Source organism: Podarcis filfolensis (genome assembly GCF_964270895.1).
Source record: "Podarcis filfolensis genome assembly, chromosome: 11".
Classification (NCBI taxonomy): Eukaryota; Metazoa; Chordata; class Lepidosauria; order Squamata; family Lacertidae; genus Podarcis; species Podarcis filfolensis.
This window is the reverse complement of record NC_139613.1, coordinates 40,656,393-40,676,352: the sequence shown is the minus strand read 5'-3', so window position 1 is coordinate 40,676,352 and position 19,960 is coordinate 40,656,393. Positions and strand designations below refer to the sequence as shown.

The following is a 19,960-nucleotide window of genomic DNA, read 5'->3' as shown; positions in this document are numbered from 1 at the left end:
TCATGCTTGATTTATTTTCATGGGGCAAGCCAAGCTTGCTTCTCCACCTCCATACGAGAACTAGCAAGTGCATGAATCATGGCTTCTCTGCAGCTATTCAAGGCAGAAGTACACTGTCATTTTGCATCCAGGCACCCTAGCTCAAATATCTTCATCTGATTTACTTTCTAGCTATGGTAGGTTGTTATTGATTCACCTTTTCGCAGACACTACACCTATAAATATGGAATCAGTTCATCAATATCTTCAATACTGTCTCCCGTCTGCAAGAGAAAAGAGCAATCTAGCGCACCGTCCTTCATTACTCTTTAGCAGTAGATATGGTTGTTATTCCAAGATAGTGGTTTGATTTATGATATTTCTGCCTTTGAGGTAAAATACTAAGAAACATTCATGCGATAACCAGAAATTAGCATGTCAAAGCAACACTACTCTTTGATCTTTACTCGATATTTTTTAAGTGTCCAAATGTAAGCATACAAACTAAGTTGTAAGAACCAGGATGGCCAACATTCTGTATTCAGCATGAAAATCTTTGATCCCTGCTGGATATGAACATCTGGATATTAACATTTGCATCGTGCCTGAAAGCTATAACATTTAAAAAGAAAGCCACACTTACAAAGTCAGATATTTCATTATGCCCTTCAGGAGCACATCATTAACACAACTTTGTCCAATTAGAGTTTATACTTGGGAACTAAATTCTATTCTACTCAATATATTTGTGCAGAAGAAGCTGTAGTTTCAATGTGCTACAGGTTTCGTGCCGGTATCTCCTGGGGTTTCTAAAATACAGACATTTAAAAACTGGTCTGTTGTGCTGTGCCCTAAAGCATCTCAGTACTGCTGAATCTGAGTCTAATTAACCTCCTGCTAAACCTAAAATGTCAGGAAGGAATACTACCAAACCCAAATGGTTGCGGGGGAAATACATTAGACATGGGTGGAATTAGTTATTCTAGATTGTGGGCCAATTATCATGAAAGCTAACACAATCATAGCAAGTTTTAGTCATTTACTCATTAAATTTTTTCTTTTTTTTTAAAGGCCCAGATATCATCAAGTATGAATTATACCTTATCATAACACCACAATGCAACATGTTTACATCAAAGGGAAGTCTCACTGGGTTTCACAGGATTTTCACCCAGGTAAATATGCATTGTATTGCAGTCCTGATTAATTTGTAAGCATCCCATGCCTAGGGGGACTTTCATCACTTCCCAAAAGTGTTTACATGGTAACTTAGTTCCTGTAATTATGACAAGCGGGTTTAACAAGTCTGGCTTCACTTGTCTCGGACCACTTACTCTGGCGTATTCATACTGACCACCAAAGGACTACCACAAAGAAATCATGTGTCTAGTTAGGTGCAACCTGCTGATGATCTAGCACATGACCAACACATAAACCTGAAAATTATGATTTAATTATTGGCAGTGCTCAAATTTGTGCTGTTGCAACAAGAGATTTCATTAAGGTTTTGGTCATACTCCAAATGATCTCTTTGTAAACATGAGCAAGCCAACTTTATTATAATCTTTAAATAGTTTCGGCTTAGGATCTCAGATAAATAATTAACAGTGGGCACAAACCAACCAGCTAAATTCTGTAGATAGTGGGGCAGATTTAAACATGCACATAACTCTTTCATTGAAATCAATGAGGTGCCTAATATTGTCTAAATTGTATCTATCATTATTTTTACTGTCGAGCATCTGTGAAATAGAAGGAAGGCAATTGGTCCTACATCCTAGCCAGTGACTGGTTTACATGGCCTTTTGATCTGTTCCAACTTGAGAACTCTAGTGCATTTTAACTTAGAAATGAAATATTGTATTTTACAGCAGGAAATTGGATTGAGGTTTACTTAGAATGGATGAAGTCCTTAAAACCATTCTACTTCCTCTGCGTTTTTCCTGTCATATATTTATATTTTCTCCTTCACCCAAGAGATATAGCCCCTACACAGAAGCTCCTATTCTGCCTGCTGCTCTGAGGCTGGTTCTCTTCACTCTGTGATATTTGTGGTGCACTCTGATGATATTGAAGGTTGAGGGTTCACAGGCTTCTTTACCTTGATTTAGTTCCTACTTTGTCAATTCAAAACCGATTCTCAACCTTGTCAAGGTATTAACTTCTGAGATTTGACCTACCATTTGGAAATGGCTAATTTAAGAAAGCTAACCCACCATTTGGAGACTGCTGAAGACTTGACTGTGATTCATGAAAGCCTTGGAGACAGGGCACCAGATTGTTAGCAATGGATGTCAGATGGTGAATCACAAGGGGCTAAATTTATTTTTCTTATGAGATGTTGTTTGGCAAGTCAACAAGTAAGCACAATAGCAAGAAATAATGTGTGGGTGCCCTTTGCAAAAGGTTTGAGAACCATGGTCAGTGGCCACAATGCACACCCACTAAAAGTAACAGGCTTGTGTGAAGTCCTGGATTTTGATTACATTATAAATTGTTGCCGGATGACTTCACAGATATACAACAAAGGAGTTTGAAAGGATGTCAGGTTTTGGTGTACCTAGTGCACATGTTAAGGTAACGGCCATCCAAATTTCAGGTGTTAAAAGGTGAATTGAAATACTGCTGGCTAGCCTCACAGCCCTTGTATTAACAAGGAACAAACCATTCTTACATCATACTTAGACTGTATTTACTAAATTGTAGCATTACCTAACAATATTGATTAACTTAATCCCCCCTCCATAGTATTGAAGAGGAATTGGATTTTGTGGGGTTCAAACAGAATGTCCTGAACCCTTGGCCTACCTGGCAGCAAGTCAGTATGTCAAGCCCAAAGTTGGGGGTCAAGCCACACTAGCAAAGGCCAAAGTCCAGGAAATGCAGTCTAGGGTCAATACAAGTAGTGAAGTCTGAAGTTGAGCAGTCAGAAGAACACAGTCCAGAGTGAAACCCCCAAGCGCAGTCCTGTAGAGATCCAAGAGCATCCAAGCCAAGGTCCATCAACATGGTCAGTTGAGCAGACACAGCATCTCAGCTCTGCTTCCCTTTGGTACTTTGCATGCAGATTGCAGCATCTGGGCTTGATGAGGCATGTGACCCTCACCTGTTCTGAGTCTACTCAGACTGAGGAATCATATCCCTCCTCTGAGCTAGCAAGCCCCACCTGGCCAGCTGGGGAGCTGGGCCGTTGGCCCTTGCCTGCCTCAGCCTCCTGGAGTGCCTCTCCTGCTGCTTCCTATGCCTCAGGGCCTACCATGTTCATGAAGAAAGGGGCCCCTCTGGCTCTGGTGACTGGTCCGCTGATCTGGTTCCTGTGCATTGACCTTCATCCCCTTGCCATCCTCCACCACCCTGTGAATACTTCCTTCTCCACCCCCTGCTTGCCCTGGTGTGTCTCAGTCCTGGCTACACCCCTCGCCGGGATGCTCTTCCTCCTCTCCGTCATCCATTCATGACATAGGAGTGCATATACAGGAAAACCCTGGAAAAGCAATCAAGGTCAAAATGCATGAAACTTATGGCCAAACTGGCCATGATGTGGGTAATCCAAGAATAGGGCAAAAATTGTGGAGGCTCTCTGGAGTTGGTGTTTGCTTTATGGGCTAAAATATATAGGTACCCATATATGTGGGATTCCATTCTTAAGGAAATCAGCCCTGAGTGCTCACTGGAGGGACAGATCCTGAAGCTGAGACTCCAATACTTTGGCCACCTCATGAGAAGAGAAGACTCCCTGGAAAAGACCCTGATGTTGGGAAAGATGGAGGGCACAAGGAGAAGGGGACGACAGAGGACGAGATGGTTGGATAGTGTTCTCGAAGCTACCAGCATGAGTTTGACCAAACTGCGGGAGGCAGTGGAAGACAGGAGTGCCTGGCGTGCTCTGGTCCATGGGGGTCACGAAGAGTCGGACACGACTAAATGACTAAACAACAATATGTGGGATATATCCAAGTCATACTCAGAGTAGCCCTGTGGACATCAATGAACTTAAGATATTTGAGTGCATGCATTTCTGTTGGTTGTGACTAGCACCCTATATGGTTTCCTCAGTGGGACAATTTCAGGATGAATTTTAAATGGAAGTACAGTACAAGCAAAAGGGTTCTTAAAAAATCCTTCCCTTAGGGTCATGGCCCTAATTCATGCTGACTTCTCCCATATCTTCCCAGAAACTGAAACAAATCCATTTTAAACAACCCAGCCAGATATCTTGGTTTGGTCTCTCTAAAATTGTAGTCCTGTGCATTTTTTATCAGGGAGTAAGCCCCACTGAACACAGAGGGACATGTTTTCAAGTGAACATGCATAGTGTTGGGTTGTAATGTACACTTAAAGGTAAAGGACCCCTGACAGTTAAGTCCAGTCATGGACAGCTCTGGGGTTGTGGCGCTCATCTCGCTTTATTGGCCGAGGAAGCCAGTGTACAGCTTCCGGGTCATGTGACCAGCATGACTAAGCCGCTTCTGGCGAACCAGAGCAGCGCACGGAAACGCCGTTTATCTTCCCGCCAGAACGGTACCTATATATCTACTTGCACGTGACATGCTTTCGAACTGCTAGGTTGGCAGGAGCAGGGACCGAGCAATGGGAGCTCACCCTGTCGCAGGGATTCGAACCGCTGACCTTCTGATCGGCAAGTCCTAGGCTCTGTGGTTTAACCCACAGCACCACCCGTGTCCCTTACTGGGGACTAAACCTCAGTGAATTCATATGGAATGGCGTCTAGTAATCATGCATTGCACTGCACACAACAAAGCTGAGTCGGGTTAAACTGAGTAGGAGGAACTGGTCCAATATCGCCCCATGAGTTCCTTGGCTGAGTCAGGACTTGAATCCAGAACTCCTCCGTCTAGGCCTCTTAATGCCCCATCTCTCTCCTCACACTGGATCTCCAGTGGGGTGCCTCTAATCACAATGTGATGGTGGTGCATATGAATTTCAATATTATGCAGCCAGCTTTATTTTTATAAAAAAAGGAATAAATAAATATAATAAAATCAACACTGACTGTATTCTGTGCATCATACAGTTTTAGTTTCCCACTTGTTTATTTAAGTGACAGGAGCAGGCAGTTTCTGTCAGCTGCATTAATATTTTATATGTGCGCAAAGGCTTCATCCACAGGGATTCCGCCCTCCCCCCAATAAATAAATAAATAAATAAATAAATAAATAAGCAAGCTGTTGATTAAAGAAGTGAGTTGTGGGGATCATTTCCACAAACAACTCACTGATTTAACATGGAGGAATCATTAACTTGTGATATGCAGCCTGTCGTCCTCAGGGAATTTAATTCAAGTTTTTCGCTAGCCTTCTCAGGTCTTGGGAACAGACTGGAAATGGTTTGAGAAGAAAAAGAGAGGGCATTACTGCTGGGCCCTTTTTACTCTGTCACCGGAGTCACAAGAAAAAACAGCTTCTTGTTTTCCAGGCTGAATTCACCCGCAGTCTCTGCCATCAAGATGAAATGCAATGCAAGGAATCATAAAAGTTTACTAATGTCATATTTCTCAAGAATTTCCCTTCAGCAAATCTCTGACGGAGCTTGATTCATCCTTCCTGGGACTGAAGGCACTCCAGGGTGTGTAATTATTCACTACAGCTTACTTTGATTGAATAAATTAGAAGCTACCCCAACAGTTCCAGAATGATATATGGCAATAACATTTTTTCAAAAAAAAATGTTAAAAAAGCACAAATGGTTGAGTGAAACATTCTTTATAGTATATTCATGCCAAACCTAAGAATTGCTTTTATCTTTTTCCAACTGCCACCTCATAACTTTCCATCTGTGGTGCAACAATCTGGAAACACAGGTGGCAAGCAACTGAAAATGCAGCTCCTAAACTCTCCTGTGCCCATGTCCAGACACATTACAGCTGTATGAGTGCCACAGGTTGCCAGATTAAATTCACGTGTTGGTGATTCACTTCAAAGCCCCTTGCAGTCTGGGCCCTGGGCCAGAGAACCTTCTCCCATACCTGCTTACTTTTGTGTGATGAGTCAAGCAAAGAGACAGGAGAGACTCGGAGCCAGAGGACAAAGCCAGAACAAAAAGGCAAATCAGGAGGCAGGACAGGATGTTTAAGACTTCGTTTTTCTGGAAAGGCCTAGCTAGAAGAGGAAGCTATCTTATACTCTTTTCTGTTTAGGAGGAGAAAATGGTTAGCCTGGGTGGGCAGAATCAATTCAGAACCCGATGGTACCTCACTGTTGCAACCTGCAATTTGGTGGTTTGCCACACGGGGCAGCCACACATTGATCTAAACGCTATCAGGGCTTCATGGATAAACAGGCTGAGCTTTACTTGTGCATTTATGCAGCACCACCTTGCCAACCTTCTCCCATCCAGGTGAGCTGCAGTGACCCCAGTGGCAGGATGGCAGCTACAGTGGTACCTCGGGTTACATACGCTTCAGGTTACATACTCTTCAGGTTACAGATTCCGCTAACCCAGAAATAGTGCTTCAGGTTAAGAACTTTGCTTCAGGATGAGAACAGAAATTGTGCTCCGGCAGCGTGGCGGCAGCAGGAGGCCCCATTAGCTAAAGTGGTGCTTCAGGTTAAGAACAGTTTCACGTTAAGTACGGACCTCCAGAACGAATTAAGTACTTAACCCAAGCTACCACTGTACTGGGAATTCCCTGCCCCGGCAGATTCATCTAGTCCGCTCTTCATTTGGGAGGTAGGGCAGTCACCTGTTGGATGTCTCCCCCCAACAGCTGTCATTTGGCCTGTCTTCTGTTTGATTTGGCTGTTCTCCCTCTGGAATGTTTCCTGGATTTCATTTGAGATTTGGTTTTTAATGTGCTTTGAATGGGTTACTAAATAAATGGCATTTATTGAGTTTCTCAGTGTTATGTGCATTGAACACAGCATTCTGAAGTGGAAAGGCAGCATAGATATTTTGTAATAAATAAAACAAAATGTAAGAGCTCACAAATTGACTAAGTACCATATCGGAGCAAGTGGTCTGCTCTCTTGGAGCTGTCCAGGGTGCTGCAGGGTCTTTCTCTGACTGTTCCGAGTTTCTGGTCTATGGGCCTTCTTTGGCTCCTGACTGAAGGCCAAACTACACATTACATTAAATACACTTCTTAAATGCTGTAATACTGCAAACTTTGTTTTGCAGGGAAAGCAGCTATGGGGCTCCAATCTGGTAATGTGCTGCTATTCTGGATTGGGGGCCTGCATCGCTTTCCTGCTTAAAATCCTCTCAGTGCTCCTTCCCCCCAAAGGATATTAAAAATGTGACCAAAGTATCCTGAAGTTTAGCCATAATTTTCTGAGTACACCACTCCTGCTGGTATCCTCAGATGACCTGGTAAAATAGCCCAACCCAACTCCCTTGTGAATCTAACACTACTTTTGTTGTTGTTGTTTAGTCGTTTAGTCGTGTCTGACTCTTCGTGACCCCATGGACCAGAGTACGCCAGGCACTTCTGACTTCCACTGCCTCCCGCAGTTTGGTCAGACTCATGCTGGTAGCTTCGAGAACACTGTCCAACCACCTCGTCCTTTGTCGTCCCCTTCTCCTTGTGCCCTCCATCTTTCCCAACACCAGGGTCTTTTCCAGGGAGTCTTCTCTTCTCATGAGGTGGCCAAAGTATTGGAGCCTCAGCTTCACAATCTGCTAACACTACTAGGACTAGACAATTCTCTGAATTGCACAATTGTCTCAACACATAAATGCACTTCTAAATTCAGTTTTTTTAAAAAACCAACTGCCATTATATTCCTGTTATGTGTTGTTTCTGTTAAATTATGCTCAGAAATGCTGAATTTTTAATCCCTTAATGTCTGGGTTTTCCAAATATCTCTTGAAAATTAGATACAAATAAAGCATTTATTGCTGGGATGCATTTTAAATGCACCCCAGAATCTCAAGCCTAGCGCATGGAAAACAAACAACCCAACTTGCAGTTTTATCTACATCCCAGAGCCCTCAGTACTTACTCTGACCATACCCTACAATAGTGGAAAAACAAGGAAGTAGTGATGGGGGGGGAGAGGGAGAGGGAGAGAGGAGAGTTGGGCTGGGTATGTTTGTGTAGTTCTCATGTTTTCACTCAAGACTGCAAAAGTTTGGTGCAAACAGAAGAATGTGGATATCTAGAGACACACAAGAAGAAGTCTGCTTCCAAGTGTGAAGAGCCTTTGCACGTCCGGCTTTGAAGATGAGTAGCACGCTCCCTGCGCACTCTTAAGTTCAGAGTTCACAATAAATCTTATCAGCCTGTTTCGACTTCAAATGCAATTAACAAGCTCCTAGAAGTTCCTTATCTCCTACTTGTCACAGGCAAGGTGATCAATGTCAGCCAAGACAAGTAAAAAAGACCTTAAGAGAAGCCCCGACCAGCTCATCCCCCCACTCTGCTCCCACGACATGCAGAAAAATAGCAAAACAGAAAATGGAAGAGGCTGGGAAAGAGAGATGGTGTCGGAGAGCTTCATTGCTGACACACTTAAGGAAATTGTGTCACAGACTAAACGCCTGAAACCAATGCAAGATAAATTAACTCAGGTTGATGTCAAGGTTTCAGCCTTAGATGCAAAAATTACTGATCGTAAGGAGGAAATATCCAGCCTGAAAGTCGAAATGGCTCAGATTAAACGAGATGTAACAGAAATAAACACACAAGTGAGTTGTGAAAAACGTTTAGCCCTCCAGGAAGCCTTGGCAGAACCCAATTGTAATATCTTGAACAACAGAATAACAGTCCTGGAGAAATAGGTGTGCAGGCGCAACCTTCGCAGAGTAGGCATTGGGAAAATTCGAACTCAAGGCAATCTGCCAGTGCTCTTGGAGGACCTCCTCAGAAAACTGCTAGAAATTAATCAGGCCATTAGAATCCCAAATCGACAATGAATTGCAGTTTTCACACAAGACTGCAAAAGTTTTGTGCAAGCAGAAGAATATGGACATCTAGAGACACACAAGAAGAAGCCTGCTTTCAAGTGTGAATAGCCTTTAGCTCAGTGGTTCTCAACCTGTGGGTCCCCAGATGTTGTTGGACTACAACTCCTACCATCCCTGAGCTCTGGCCTTGCTAGCTAGGGATGATGGGAGTTGTATTTCAACAACATCTGGGGACCCAAGGTTGCGAAACTGGATTGGGAAACTGGACATTTAAGACCCTCTAGATAAGGAAACCTAGCAGTCATGAAGTAAGAGAATAGGCATTCTCATGGAACTGAGCATACTCCACCCTCATCATCCTAAACATCTGTATAGGATTAATGCTACTTACTCACCGTGCTTACTAACCGGGCTGGGCAGCGAGGTAGCCAATTGTGTAGATGCCATCATTTAAAACTGCACACATAGAAACAAGAGAATATAGTTAAACTGCATGATAAGAGAACAGGTGATGTGATTCAGTGTGAATTAATTTGCACTAGGTTCAAATAAACAAAAAGAAATAGAATTTAATGTTATAATTTAATTCAACACATAATTAACTTATTGCCACAGGATTTGGTGAAGAGACCAACAAAATCATGGAGGATGAATTTTCAATGGCAAATATCAATGACTGCGGAAAATATATATAATCTCATTGGAAGCTGCCCTACACCAAAGTAGACCAGTGTTTCAGGTGGCAGTCTTCCTATCTCTACCTGGAGATGCCAGAGATTGAATATGGGACTTATTGAATGCTGTACCATTGAGCTATGCACCGTCCAAACTCCATGATCTGCAAGCTTTTAAATCAGTCTCTCTCTAAATATCAGAAGCTGGGAATAAGACAGGATGGCCACTACCATTATATTCTGCTTGTTAGCTTCTCTCAACAGCATCTGGTTTGCTTATGCTGGAATGCTGGGCTTTATAAATATCAGTAAAGGTAAGGGTAAAGGGACCCCTGATCGTTAGGTCCAGTTGTGGCCGACTCTGGGGCTGCGGCGCTCATCTTGCTTTATTGGCCGAGGGAGCCGGCGTACAGCTTCTGAGTCATGTGGCCAGCATGACTAAGCTGCTTCTGGCGAACCAGAGCACTGCATGGAAACGCTGTTTACCTTCCCGCCGGAGTGGTACCTATTTATCTACTTGCACTTTGACGTGCTTTCAAACTGCTAGGTTGGCAGGAGCAGGGACTAAGCAGCGGGAGCTCACCCCATCACGGGGATTCAAACCGCCAACCTTCTGATTGGCAAGCCCTAGGCTCTGTGGTTTAATTCACAGAGCCACCCGCATCCCAAGAAATATCAGTACTTAGGTAAATTAAAATGTTTTAAAGCCATTTGGTAAGGTTCCAAGCCTAACAGCGTTATTTATTTTGTTTCTTCCCCACAACAGTCGGGGAATAAATTCCAAGTATAAGATTACATCAATGAGACAGAACTCTCCCTCCCTTTTCTTTAAGTAAAAATGCTTGGGGGGGAGAGGCAAGTGCAGGCTGTAAACAGTATATTACTTGGTCTTTCTGCCTAATGGCTAGGAACACTGAAATTGACAAGGTAACAACTAGCCATTCAGCCAAAGGTGCCACATAATTTGCTGTAGCCCAGCAGCTTTTTCACTTGGAGACAAAATCCATTAGTAATGTTGACACGAGGGAATAGAGGTCAGCACACAACCATCTCCTTTCCAAGTTCACGATGCTTACTTAATGGGACAAGACAACCTCATTAGTCCTTTTAATCTTTAGAAAAACCAAATCATAGCAGCAATAAATTCTGAATCTAAATGAAAGGGAAAACACTCGTTTCCAAAGTATAATATTTTTAAAGGTACAAATAAAAAAAATTGCTCTTTAAAAAGACAAATATATAACAAACTCTAATCTACCCTGGCTAGGTTTCTATAGCATTCCAATTTTAAATCTTTGGAGAATCACAGTTTATGCTTCAATGACTAAAATTCATGCTTTCATCACCAAGAATTAAAGAGCATTAACAATGGTATGCAATTTTCACTTGTGCCACTGTCAAATATTTAATTCCAAACATCTCTACAAGTTATGGAATGATCATTTCATTTGAGCTATAACTATCTCCATGGACTTTTACTTTAATTCATAACTTTATCAGCCAATTAACAGGTGCTACGAGAAAATGATGTTTATGATGGACTATAGTTTTGCAATAGTCACATTCTTACACTGCAATCCTATACATGCCTACTTTGAAGTGAGGCCCACTGAGTTCAATGGGACTTACTCTAAGGTAAGTGTGTGTACAGGCCTGAAGCTTTATTCTTGCTGATCTGAGAGAGTGCTGGCCAGCTGGCTTTGGAAGGATGAAGTTCTTAGAATGAATGAATGAAAATTCTGAATGGACACTACTAAATGTGTATTCTGACAGCATCTAGTATAAAGCTTATCTAACTGTGTGATCATTGAGTTACATGCACTCAGTCATTTCTAAAAGGATAGGATCACTCCACTCTACTAGCCTCATGACTTTATCTTGATATTACACTACTGTTTCTCAGCGATAATGGTGGTGGTGGCAGGTTTGGGATCAACGTAAAGCGTCGGATGACAGTAGCCCACTTCCTCTGTCTATGCTTCCCCTTTTTGATCCCCTGATTCCAGCCATACCAAGGCTCTCTTTATTAGGTTTGGCTTAAATACCACCAACAACATCCAGAGAGTTCCAAAATAACATCTACTTCTGCTTCATTGACTACGCAAAAGCCTTTGACTGTGTGGATCATAGCAAACTATGGAGGGTTCTTAAAGAAATGGGAGTGCCTGACCACCTTATCTGTCTCCTGAGAAATCTCCATGTGGGACAAGAAGCAACAGTTAGAACTGGATATGGAACAAGTGATTAGTTCAAAATTGGGAGTACGACAAGGCTGTATATTGTCTCCCTGCTTATTTAATTTATATGCAGAATACATCATGCAAAAGGCTGGATTAGATGAATCCCAAACCAGAATTAAGATTGCTGGAAGAAATATCAACAACCTCAGATATGCAGATGACACCACTTTGATGGCAGAAAGTGAGGAGGAATTAAAGAACCTCTTAATGAGGGTGAAAGAGGAGAGTGCAAAATATGGTCTGAAGCTCAACATCAAAAAAATTAAGATCATGGCCACTGGTCCCATCACATCCTGGCAAACAGAAGGGGAAAAAATGGAGGCAGTGACAGATTTTACCTTCTTCGGCTCCATGATCACTGCAGATGGTGACAGCAGTCACAAAATTAAAAGACCCCTGCTTCTTGGGAGAAAAGCGATGACAAACCTAGACAGCATCTTAAAAAGCAGAGACATCACCTTGCCGACAAAAATCCGTATAGTTAAAGCTATGGTTTCCCCAGTAGTGATGTATGGGAGTGAGAGCTGGACCATAAAGAAGGCTGATCGCTGAAGAATTGATGCTTTTGGTGGTGCTGGAGGAGACTACTGATAGTCCCATGGACTGCGAAAAGATCAAACCAATCCATCCTGAAGGAAATCAACCCTGAGTGCTCACTGGAAGGACAGATCCTGAAGCTGAGGCGCCAATACTTTGGCCACCTCATGAGAAGAGAAGACTCCCTGGAAAAGACCCTGATGTTGGGAAAGATTGAGAGCACAAGGAGAAGAGGACGACAGAGGACGAGATGGTTGTTCTCGAAGCTACCAACATGAGTTTGACCAAACTGCGGGAGGCAGTGGAAGACAGGAGTGCCTGGCATGCTCTGGTCCATGGGGTTACGAAGAGTCAGACACGACTAAATGACTAAACAACAACATCCCAGGAGAGCGATTTCATTTCCTTCTAGTTGGCAGTGCAATTCTCAGATCTAAGTCCCACTGACTTCAATGGGACTTACTAAAGAGAAGTGTCTGTAAGGATTGCAGCCTTCAGTTTGTTAGCCTTCTCTGCGACTAGACAGCATACCCCCAAAATGTATATATTCGCTGGACTTAAAGCAGGCATAACAGAGCTATAGTTTATATCTATACGTTGAACTGCACATCTGCTCAGTGTAATCTTTTGCTGGCAATGTTTAGAAGGTGGAAATTTGTTGTTTATAAAAATTAGCTGTGTCAGTTTTAGACACTTCTGTGCTAAGAACCCTGGGACACTTTCTCTTTTCAATAAAAGAGCATGAATTGAGAGCACGAAAAGCACCTTGGATTGGGTGGAGACAGGTCCCTGCAATTCACAGGAAATATTTCTTCTATCATTTGTGCACCAATTGAAGCAGTGGTGAAGGTTTCTTAAGGTCAGACATCCTTCAAAGCTTGGAAGAATGATCTCCTTTGCAATGATCACTGAAATAACGCCAAATTCAATACAGAAGAGATAAGAAATTATGGATTTAGTCTTTCCCTTCTGTATCTTAATTAGAACTCTACTTCCTTATAGTTCAGGAACTTTTCTAGGTGATGATTCATAAATCATATGGCAGGACATAAAAGACAATTGCCTAAGGACTCAAAGTAAAGCTCTATCATTTGGTAAGTGCTTCTTTCCATCTTCCAAGATGAAAACATACTTGGCACAACAAAGCCCTGAGAACATTTTATTAATCCCAATAACAGTGTATGTGGCTTAAATGGTTCTTTTTTTAAAGTTAGCATTTTGAAACCCAGTTAAAAGAGTACTCTAATCATCAATTCTGGACACCAATCCTAAAGAGGCTTCTACATTTGTAACCATGCATAGAAAGGGAAAAGAGGACAGAAGACTTTCTGTGCACGTACTGGAAGAAGCTGGGAACAGGAACAAAAGAGTGTACATGTGGGTTTATAGGGGCTGTTGCTAACGAGTGCATATACTCCTGTTTACATGTTACATGGTGTTTGCTGGTGCCTGTGTTCAGCTGTGTTTACGGTAACTGTTTCCCCCCTTAAATATATATTGCTACCCTATTGAGGCCACCTTCAAAGGATGAAAATAAATTGAATGGTGGGAAGGGATTCTCTCTTTTGCTGGAGCAAGTTCTGTTAGGTCATGTTAGTGCACCAACTGTTCAAACTCTTGGCTAAGCAGACAGGCACTATCTCTCCTGCAACAATGGTTTGCTGCTTCATAAAGCTTTCATTTTTAGTTTATGAGCACAACCCATAGCTAACAGGTGCCAGGTGTGCCACTGAGATTTGAAAGCTGAGAAGCAAATTCCATGCACCAGTTAATGTCCCGTTTCTCCAATATTCCCCCATACTATTGTTTCGATTTTCTTTTTTGCTACGTTTCCCCAGTTTAGATTATTACCTCCCTGAGTCTAGTGTAAAGGTTTTTAACTAGCAGTCTCACAGCCATGGCAGCAATGGCTCCAGAATCATACTTGAAAAAAGAATCTGCCATAGTCTCATTCCCTTACACTTACATTTCCTACCAAGTGAGGAATTCACTCCTAGCATGTGCAGGGATAGATACATTTCCTCTGTCCCCATTTTAAAGTGAACTGAGCTCATTTGCACCTCTCAGACTGCTACCTGGATTGCAATATAATTATTCTGCAGATTACTCTCCAAATTTTGCAATACAGCTATCAACTTTAAAAAAAAAAGTACCAAAATGAATACAAAATGCATATTTCAGGACAAAGAAATACTTAGAAATGCATACACTTGAGATAAAATATGTGTTTAAATATGTATTTTGTGATAAAACCTATTTAAGCATGATATTTGGGTATAGATTTTAAAAGTTCAGATTAATGTGCAAATGAATGGAACAGACATATGCATGAACACATGCAAAATTCATTGCCAAAATCCAGGCACTCCTTTGACATAAATGTGAAGGGCTTCAGAACATTTTGCATTACACCATAATCAGTAGATAATTTCCTTCATGAATATAGGCAGAGCAGACCAAATTGTTTTAAATGCCATCATCAAAATGTATGTTGCTGACTCAGATAGTTATTCAGCACCTGAATTTAGAGAATGGTCTTCAGTTCCATCCTACATGTTCAGTAATTATATAGAAATGGATAGTTAGTAATAATTTGCTGCTGACATTAAAATAACAAGAACTCCTCACTAGGGAGGCCAATCACTCCTGCCCCACCCGCAAGCCTTTATTTCACCTTAAACTATGCTGCCATCTAGTGACAAAGTAGATAAGTTACAAGCCATAGTCTTTAATTTTCCCGTTATTTTTTGTAAAGTACGGTGGTACCTCGGTTTACGAACTTAATCCATTCCGCGTTCTGGAAGTCCATTCTTAAACCAAAGCCATTCTAAACCGAGGTGTGCTTTCCCTAATGAGGCCTCCCGCTGCCGGTGCACTTCCACCGTTCGGCTTTCCTTCGTAGACTGAGGTAAAGTTTGCTAACTGGGACACTACTTCCGGTTTTGTGGAGTTTGTATACCGAATAGTTCATAAATAGGGCTGTTCTTAAACCGAGGTACCACTGTACTCATTTTGGCCTTTTAGAAAATATAGATAGATAGGTTGAAAGATAGCAGTTGGGTAATACCTTTATTAAAATCAACTAGAATAATAATAAAAAGAGGGGCGTGGGAAGAAAAGGACAAGTTTCCCTAAGCAATTGGGAGGTGATTGGGCTGAAAACAGAAGAAGGGGGAGAGAGTAAGGCTTTTGCCAGCTGATGGGCTTGCCAAGGAAGAAAGAGAAGAAACATTTAATACATGTTCCTCATCTCTGCAAGGAGGCTGACTGATGTGTTGGAGTTGAGGGCACCGGTTGGAGTTGAACAGCAAATGGATACAGAGAAAAGCAAGGAGGAGGGTGTTGGGGTTCTCGGGAAAGTTCCTGGGCAGAGAGAGATGAGGTCTCATAGGTATCCAAATATTCCTATTTGGCAAGGTGAAAAGCATTGCTTCGTATGCTCAAGATGGGTTTGAAAATCAACATAAAAACAAATACTGCAAAACTTGTCTTCCTGGTGATTACTGGGGTTTAAAGGTTTTCAAATGGGGTTGGCCAGTTTGTCTAAAATGCATCATATTCTACTATGTAGGTGAGATGGGGGAAGGAGTTTAAGGTTTCCTTTGGGCTCCTCTGGAAGGAGCTTCAAGTCACTGAAATTATTAGTGATTGCGGAAGAGCAGGGAAGGAAAGAGTGATATTTAGGAGATCTTATCTTGAGGTAAAAGGGATGCGGGTGGCGCTGTGGGTTAAACCACAGAGCCTAGGACTTGCTGATCAGAAGGTTGGTGGTTCAAATCCCCGCGACGGGGTGAGCTCCCGTTGCTCGGTCCCTGCTCCTGCCAACCTAGCAGTTCGAAAGCACGTCAAAGTGCAAGTAGATAAATAGGTACCGCTCCAGCGGGAAGGTAAATGGCATTTCCGTGCGCTGCTCTGGTTTGCCAGAAGCGGCCTAGTCATGCTGGCCACACGACCTGGAAGCTGTACGCCGGCTCCCTCGGCCAATAAAGCGAGATGAGCGCTGCAACCCCAGAGTCGGTCAGGGGTCTCTTTACCTTTAGGTAACACTTCTAGAAGAAAATTGATGTTCTTTCGCTGACTTTAAATTTACAAACAATAAGGGAAGAATTGTAGAGATTTACAATGAAAGGAGATGGCTATTAATGGCTTCCTGTCATGGACCCTCTCTAGGCCAAAATTGAATCTCCCTTCTCAGAGGCAGGCTGGTGGTGGTTGTTTTAAAGGGGGTATTTACCCTGATTAGCATAGGCTCTCCAGGGTTTAAGACAGAGAACATTCCCACCCCTGGAATGCTGGGAAGGGAACCTGATGGGGATGCCAGGGTTGAACCCGAGACCTTTACATGCAAAGATGATGCTGTGCCACTAAGCTACAACCTTTCCACATAGGCAGCAAGCCTAAGCATGCTCATATTTGAAAGTAAGTGTCCATGAAATCAATGGCACTTACTTCTTAGCGTGTATGGGTAAGGCTCAGGTGACAAATAATCTCTTCTGTAAACTAAAGGCACCTAATACACTCAGTCTACACAGTACTAAGAACACTTTATGTCTCCTAGGTTTTTAAAGAACTGCTTTTTAAGACGGTTCTGACTCTGCTGAAGAGGTATTTTAAATTGGCTAAGTTAGAAGATTGACTATTAGAAAGCGCCTGCGTGTTGGACTGCAGCAGAAAAAGTCAAAAAGCATTACAGAATTCCAGGGCCAAACTACCTGTGACTGTGGCAGATATGCGTTTTTTTTAAAAAAATGCACAATGGCTGAGCCTTTCTGTGAGGTACAATTCTGGCCAATTTCTCTTTGCGTTGGTGAAGGATAAAGCCGAATAGGCACAGTCCTTCCGCCATGCCACAGTGGGGCAGAGCTGCTGCAGAGATAGGCTCAGTCCTCTTGCTTAAAGTCGGAGATAGGAGGTCCTTCTTTGCTCTGACAGCTGTTTATGAGAGTCCAAGAGATGCAGTCTTAACGGTTTTCCAAAAGTACACCCGGTTCCCATTTTGTAGTAAACAGAATCTTCCACATGTGGGGAAAGAGTGGTGGCAATACATAGCTTTTGGTGCAAAATCCACAGATACAGCAGGCAAGCCATTTGTTGCAATGTTTCCATGAAATCATAGACTTGTAGAGTTGGGAAGGATCCCAAGGGTCATCTAGTCCAACCCCCTCCAATTGCAACTACAGTACCCCCCCCCATTTTGAAATGATCATGCCTTCCACCCACAAAAGAAGCGAGAGACAAGTAACAATGATCCCTCAGGCATTTACATTTAAACGCCTGCCAGCACAGCCCCTACACCACCTTTTAAGTCTCAATCCCTTTCCATGGGTCGGAGCGAGGTGCCAGAAAAAGAGCCAAATCCTGTCAGAACACGGCCGTGACGAAACAGCTGCTTTCCCTGTTTAGGGAAGCTTTTAATGTTTAATAGGTTATTGTATTTTAGTGTTTGGTTGGAAGCCGCCCAGAGTGGCTGGGGATACCCAGCCAGATGGACGGGGTATAAATAAATTATTATTATTATTATTGTTGTTGTTGTTGTTGTTGTTGTTGTTGTTGTTGTTGTTACTGTTACTGTTACTCTGTTACTGTTACTGTTACTATTACTATTCTTCCCTCGCAATCCTCCACACCACCCTCGTCCCGCACATGGAAGAGTCTACGGGGAACCCGGAAGTGAGGGTTGCGCCGCCGAGCAGCTCTTGGGGCGAGTGCGCGCGGGGTCAGGGAACCGGAAGTTCCGGCGGTTCCGCTTCCTCCAACGTCCCGGAACCTGCCTTGTTGTGACTGCCGGCCTCAGAGTTTTGCCGGTCTCCCCCTCAGACGCCGCCGCCGCCACCGTTGCCGCGCTCGGGCGGGCGGAGGCGAGCGATGAAGCCCAGGCAGCGCAGCTGAAGCCGCCGAGGGAGGAAGGCCTTGCTGGGGGCGGCGGCGGCGGCGGCGCCTCCTATATGGGCCACTTTCTCTCGCGAAAGGGAACCAGCCAGACCGCGGATAGGAGCCGCCGCCGACCCCTGAGGGGGAAAGTGCCAGTGCCGCCGCCGCCGCCGCTTCCTCCGCCGCCTCGGGACCGGAGCTGCTTCCTGCGCGGGCCCTGCATGCTCTGCTTCCTGGTGCACAGCGCCAGCCCGCCCGCCGCCGCCGCCTCCGAGGAACCGCCGCCGCCGCCTGCTGCTCCTCCGCTTCTCTACGCGGCTCTGAAGGCGCCCGAGGACCGCGCCGCCCGCCGCCTGCTGCGCTTCTCCTGCCGCCGCCTGCTGCTCTCCGGCCTCCTCTTCTCCTCTCCTCCGCCTTCCGCGCGGAGAGCGGGGCCTGCGCTGGAGAGCAGCGAGGCCCCCCCGGAGATGGTGTGCAAGCGCAAGGGCGTCCGGCTGCTCCCCTGCCCGCCCCGAAAGCAGCCCCGCTGCGCCGCCGCCGCCGCCGCCATCCCAGCCACAGGGGCCGGGAGCCCCGCTTCCACGCCGTCGCCTCCGCCGCCCGATGTTTCTGCCGCCGCCGCCGCTTCTCCTTCGCTGCCCGAGCAGCACCTCTGTCCGCTGCCCTGCGCCTCGGACCGCGCCCGGGGAGGCTCGCCGCCCAAGGACCCCGCCGTCGGCGAGAACGGGGACGATGGGGAAGAGCTGGCGGAGGCGGCGGCTGCGGGCTCCCCGTCTCAGCTGCCCGAGCTGGACGGGAGGGAGAAGGGCGAGGCCCGCGAGCCGGACTGCGAGGAGCCCCCCGAGAACCCCGGGGACTGCTGCCGGGAGCCGCAGCCCCCCTCGCCCGACATCAACCAGCTGCCGCCCTCCATCCTCCTCAAGGTGGGTTTGGTGAGCTGGCAGGTGTCCGGGATGTAGAAGGTTGCCAAGGTAGGCTGGGAGCTGCCTGCCTTTTTTTTTTGGACACCTGGCGCTGCATCCCTTGCCTCGTCCTCCTCCTCTTGAGTTTCTTGGTTGTGTGTTTTTCCATGTAGAGCTCCAGTGCCCCATTTCTTAAGTCCTGGTCTCCGGGAGTTTACTCTGCAAAGGTGCCCAGGACCACGTTATAGGGGTGGCGATGCGAGAAGACCTCACCCAATTATAATTTTCATTTTCTCGTTTTCAGTTTTGGCTGGCAATGGCTGGGGATCCTGGAAATTGGTTGCATGCACAAGCGTTTCTACTCAGTTCACAAGTTTTTACTTAAAACACTAGACGCTAATCCAGCTGAAGGTGAAATAGTAATGGTTCTTGATTGAAATGGAGTCCCTGTCTTGACAGAGCTTGGTATTGGTCATATCATTTAATCCAGAATAGTCACTTCCCCAAGTTAGTTGCACATGCTGATATAATTAGAATTGGTTCGCATGGAAACAGTGCTTAATAGCATTGTTGATAGCTTAATAGCACAAAGAGGCACATTTTGTAGTAATCCTGCCTTTATGGAACAAAACAAAGCAGTATTATGGGAACACCTGAGTAGTTAAGGTTCAAAGACTGGTGTGAGTACTAGATGAGCCTGCTACACTGGACTGGAGCTGGTGGAATGAGGAAGTCTGAAAAGTTGAGAAAGGGTGATTTCTGACCTGCAAGGTTAAAAGAAGCAAAGAGTGTTTCCAGGGAACATTCTCAGGATAGCTGAATCTCACATCAGTGCATTAAGCTCTTGAAAAAGCCTAAGGAAAGGCTTCATGAGAATAGATAGCTTGGAGCT

The 19,960-nt window shown here is 44.5% G+C and overlaps 1 protein-coding gene across 2 annotated transcripts in view; it reads left to right on the top strand.

Annotated features, from left to right (window-relative positions):
- The first annotated feature begins 17,973 nt into the window (after nucleotides 1–17,973).
- FBXL17 (F-box and leucine rich repeat protein 17) overlaps nucleotides 17,974–19,960 on the top strand; it is a 145,305-nt gene continuing 143,318 nt past the window's right edge. Inside the window, exon 1 of one of the 2 annotated variants that reach the window (XM_083576842.1) lies at nucleotides 17,974–19,089. In XM_083576842.1, the coding sequence (XP_083432968.1) occupies nucleotides 18,241–19,089 (849 nt within the window). In that variant the 5' untranslated portion in view covers nucleotides 17,974–18,240. The remainder of the gene's footprint in view (nucleotides 19,090–19,960) is intronic. The other variant, XR_014539788.1, reaches the window with a different exon arrangement.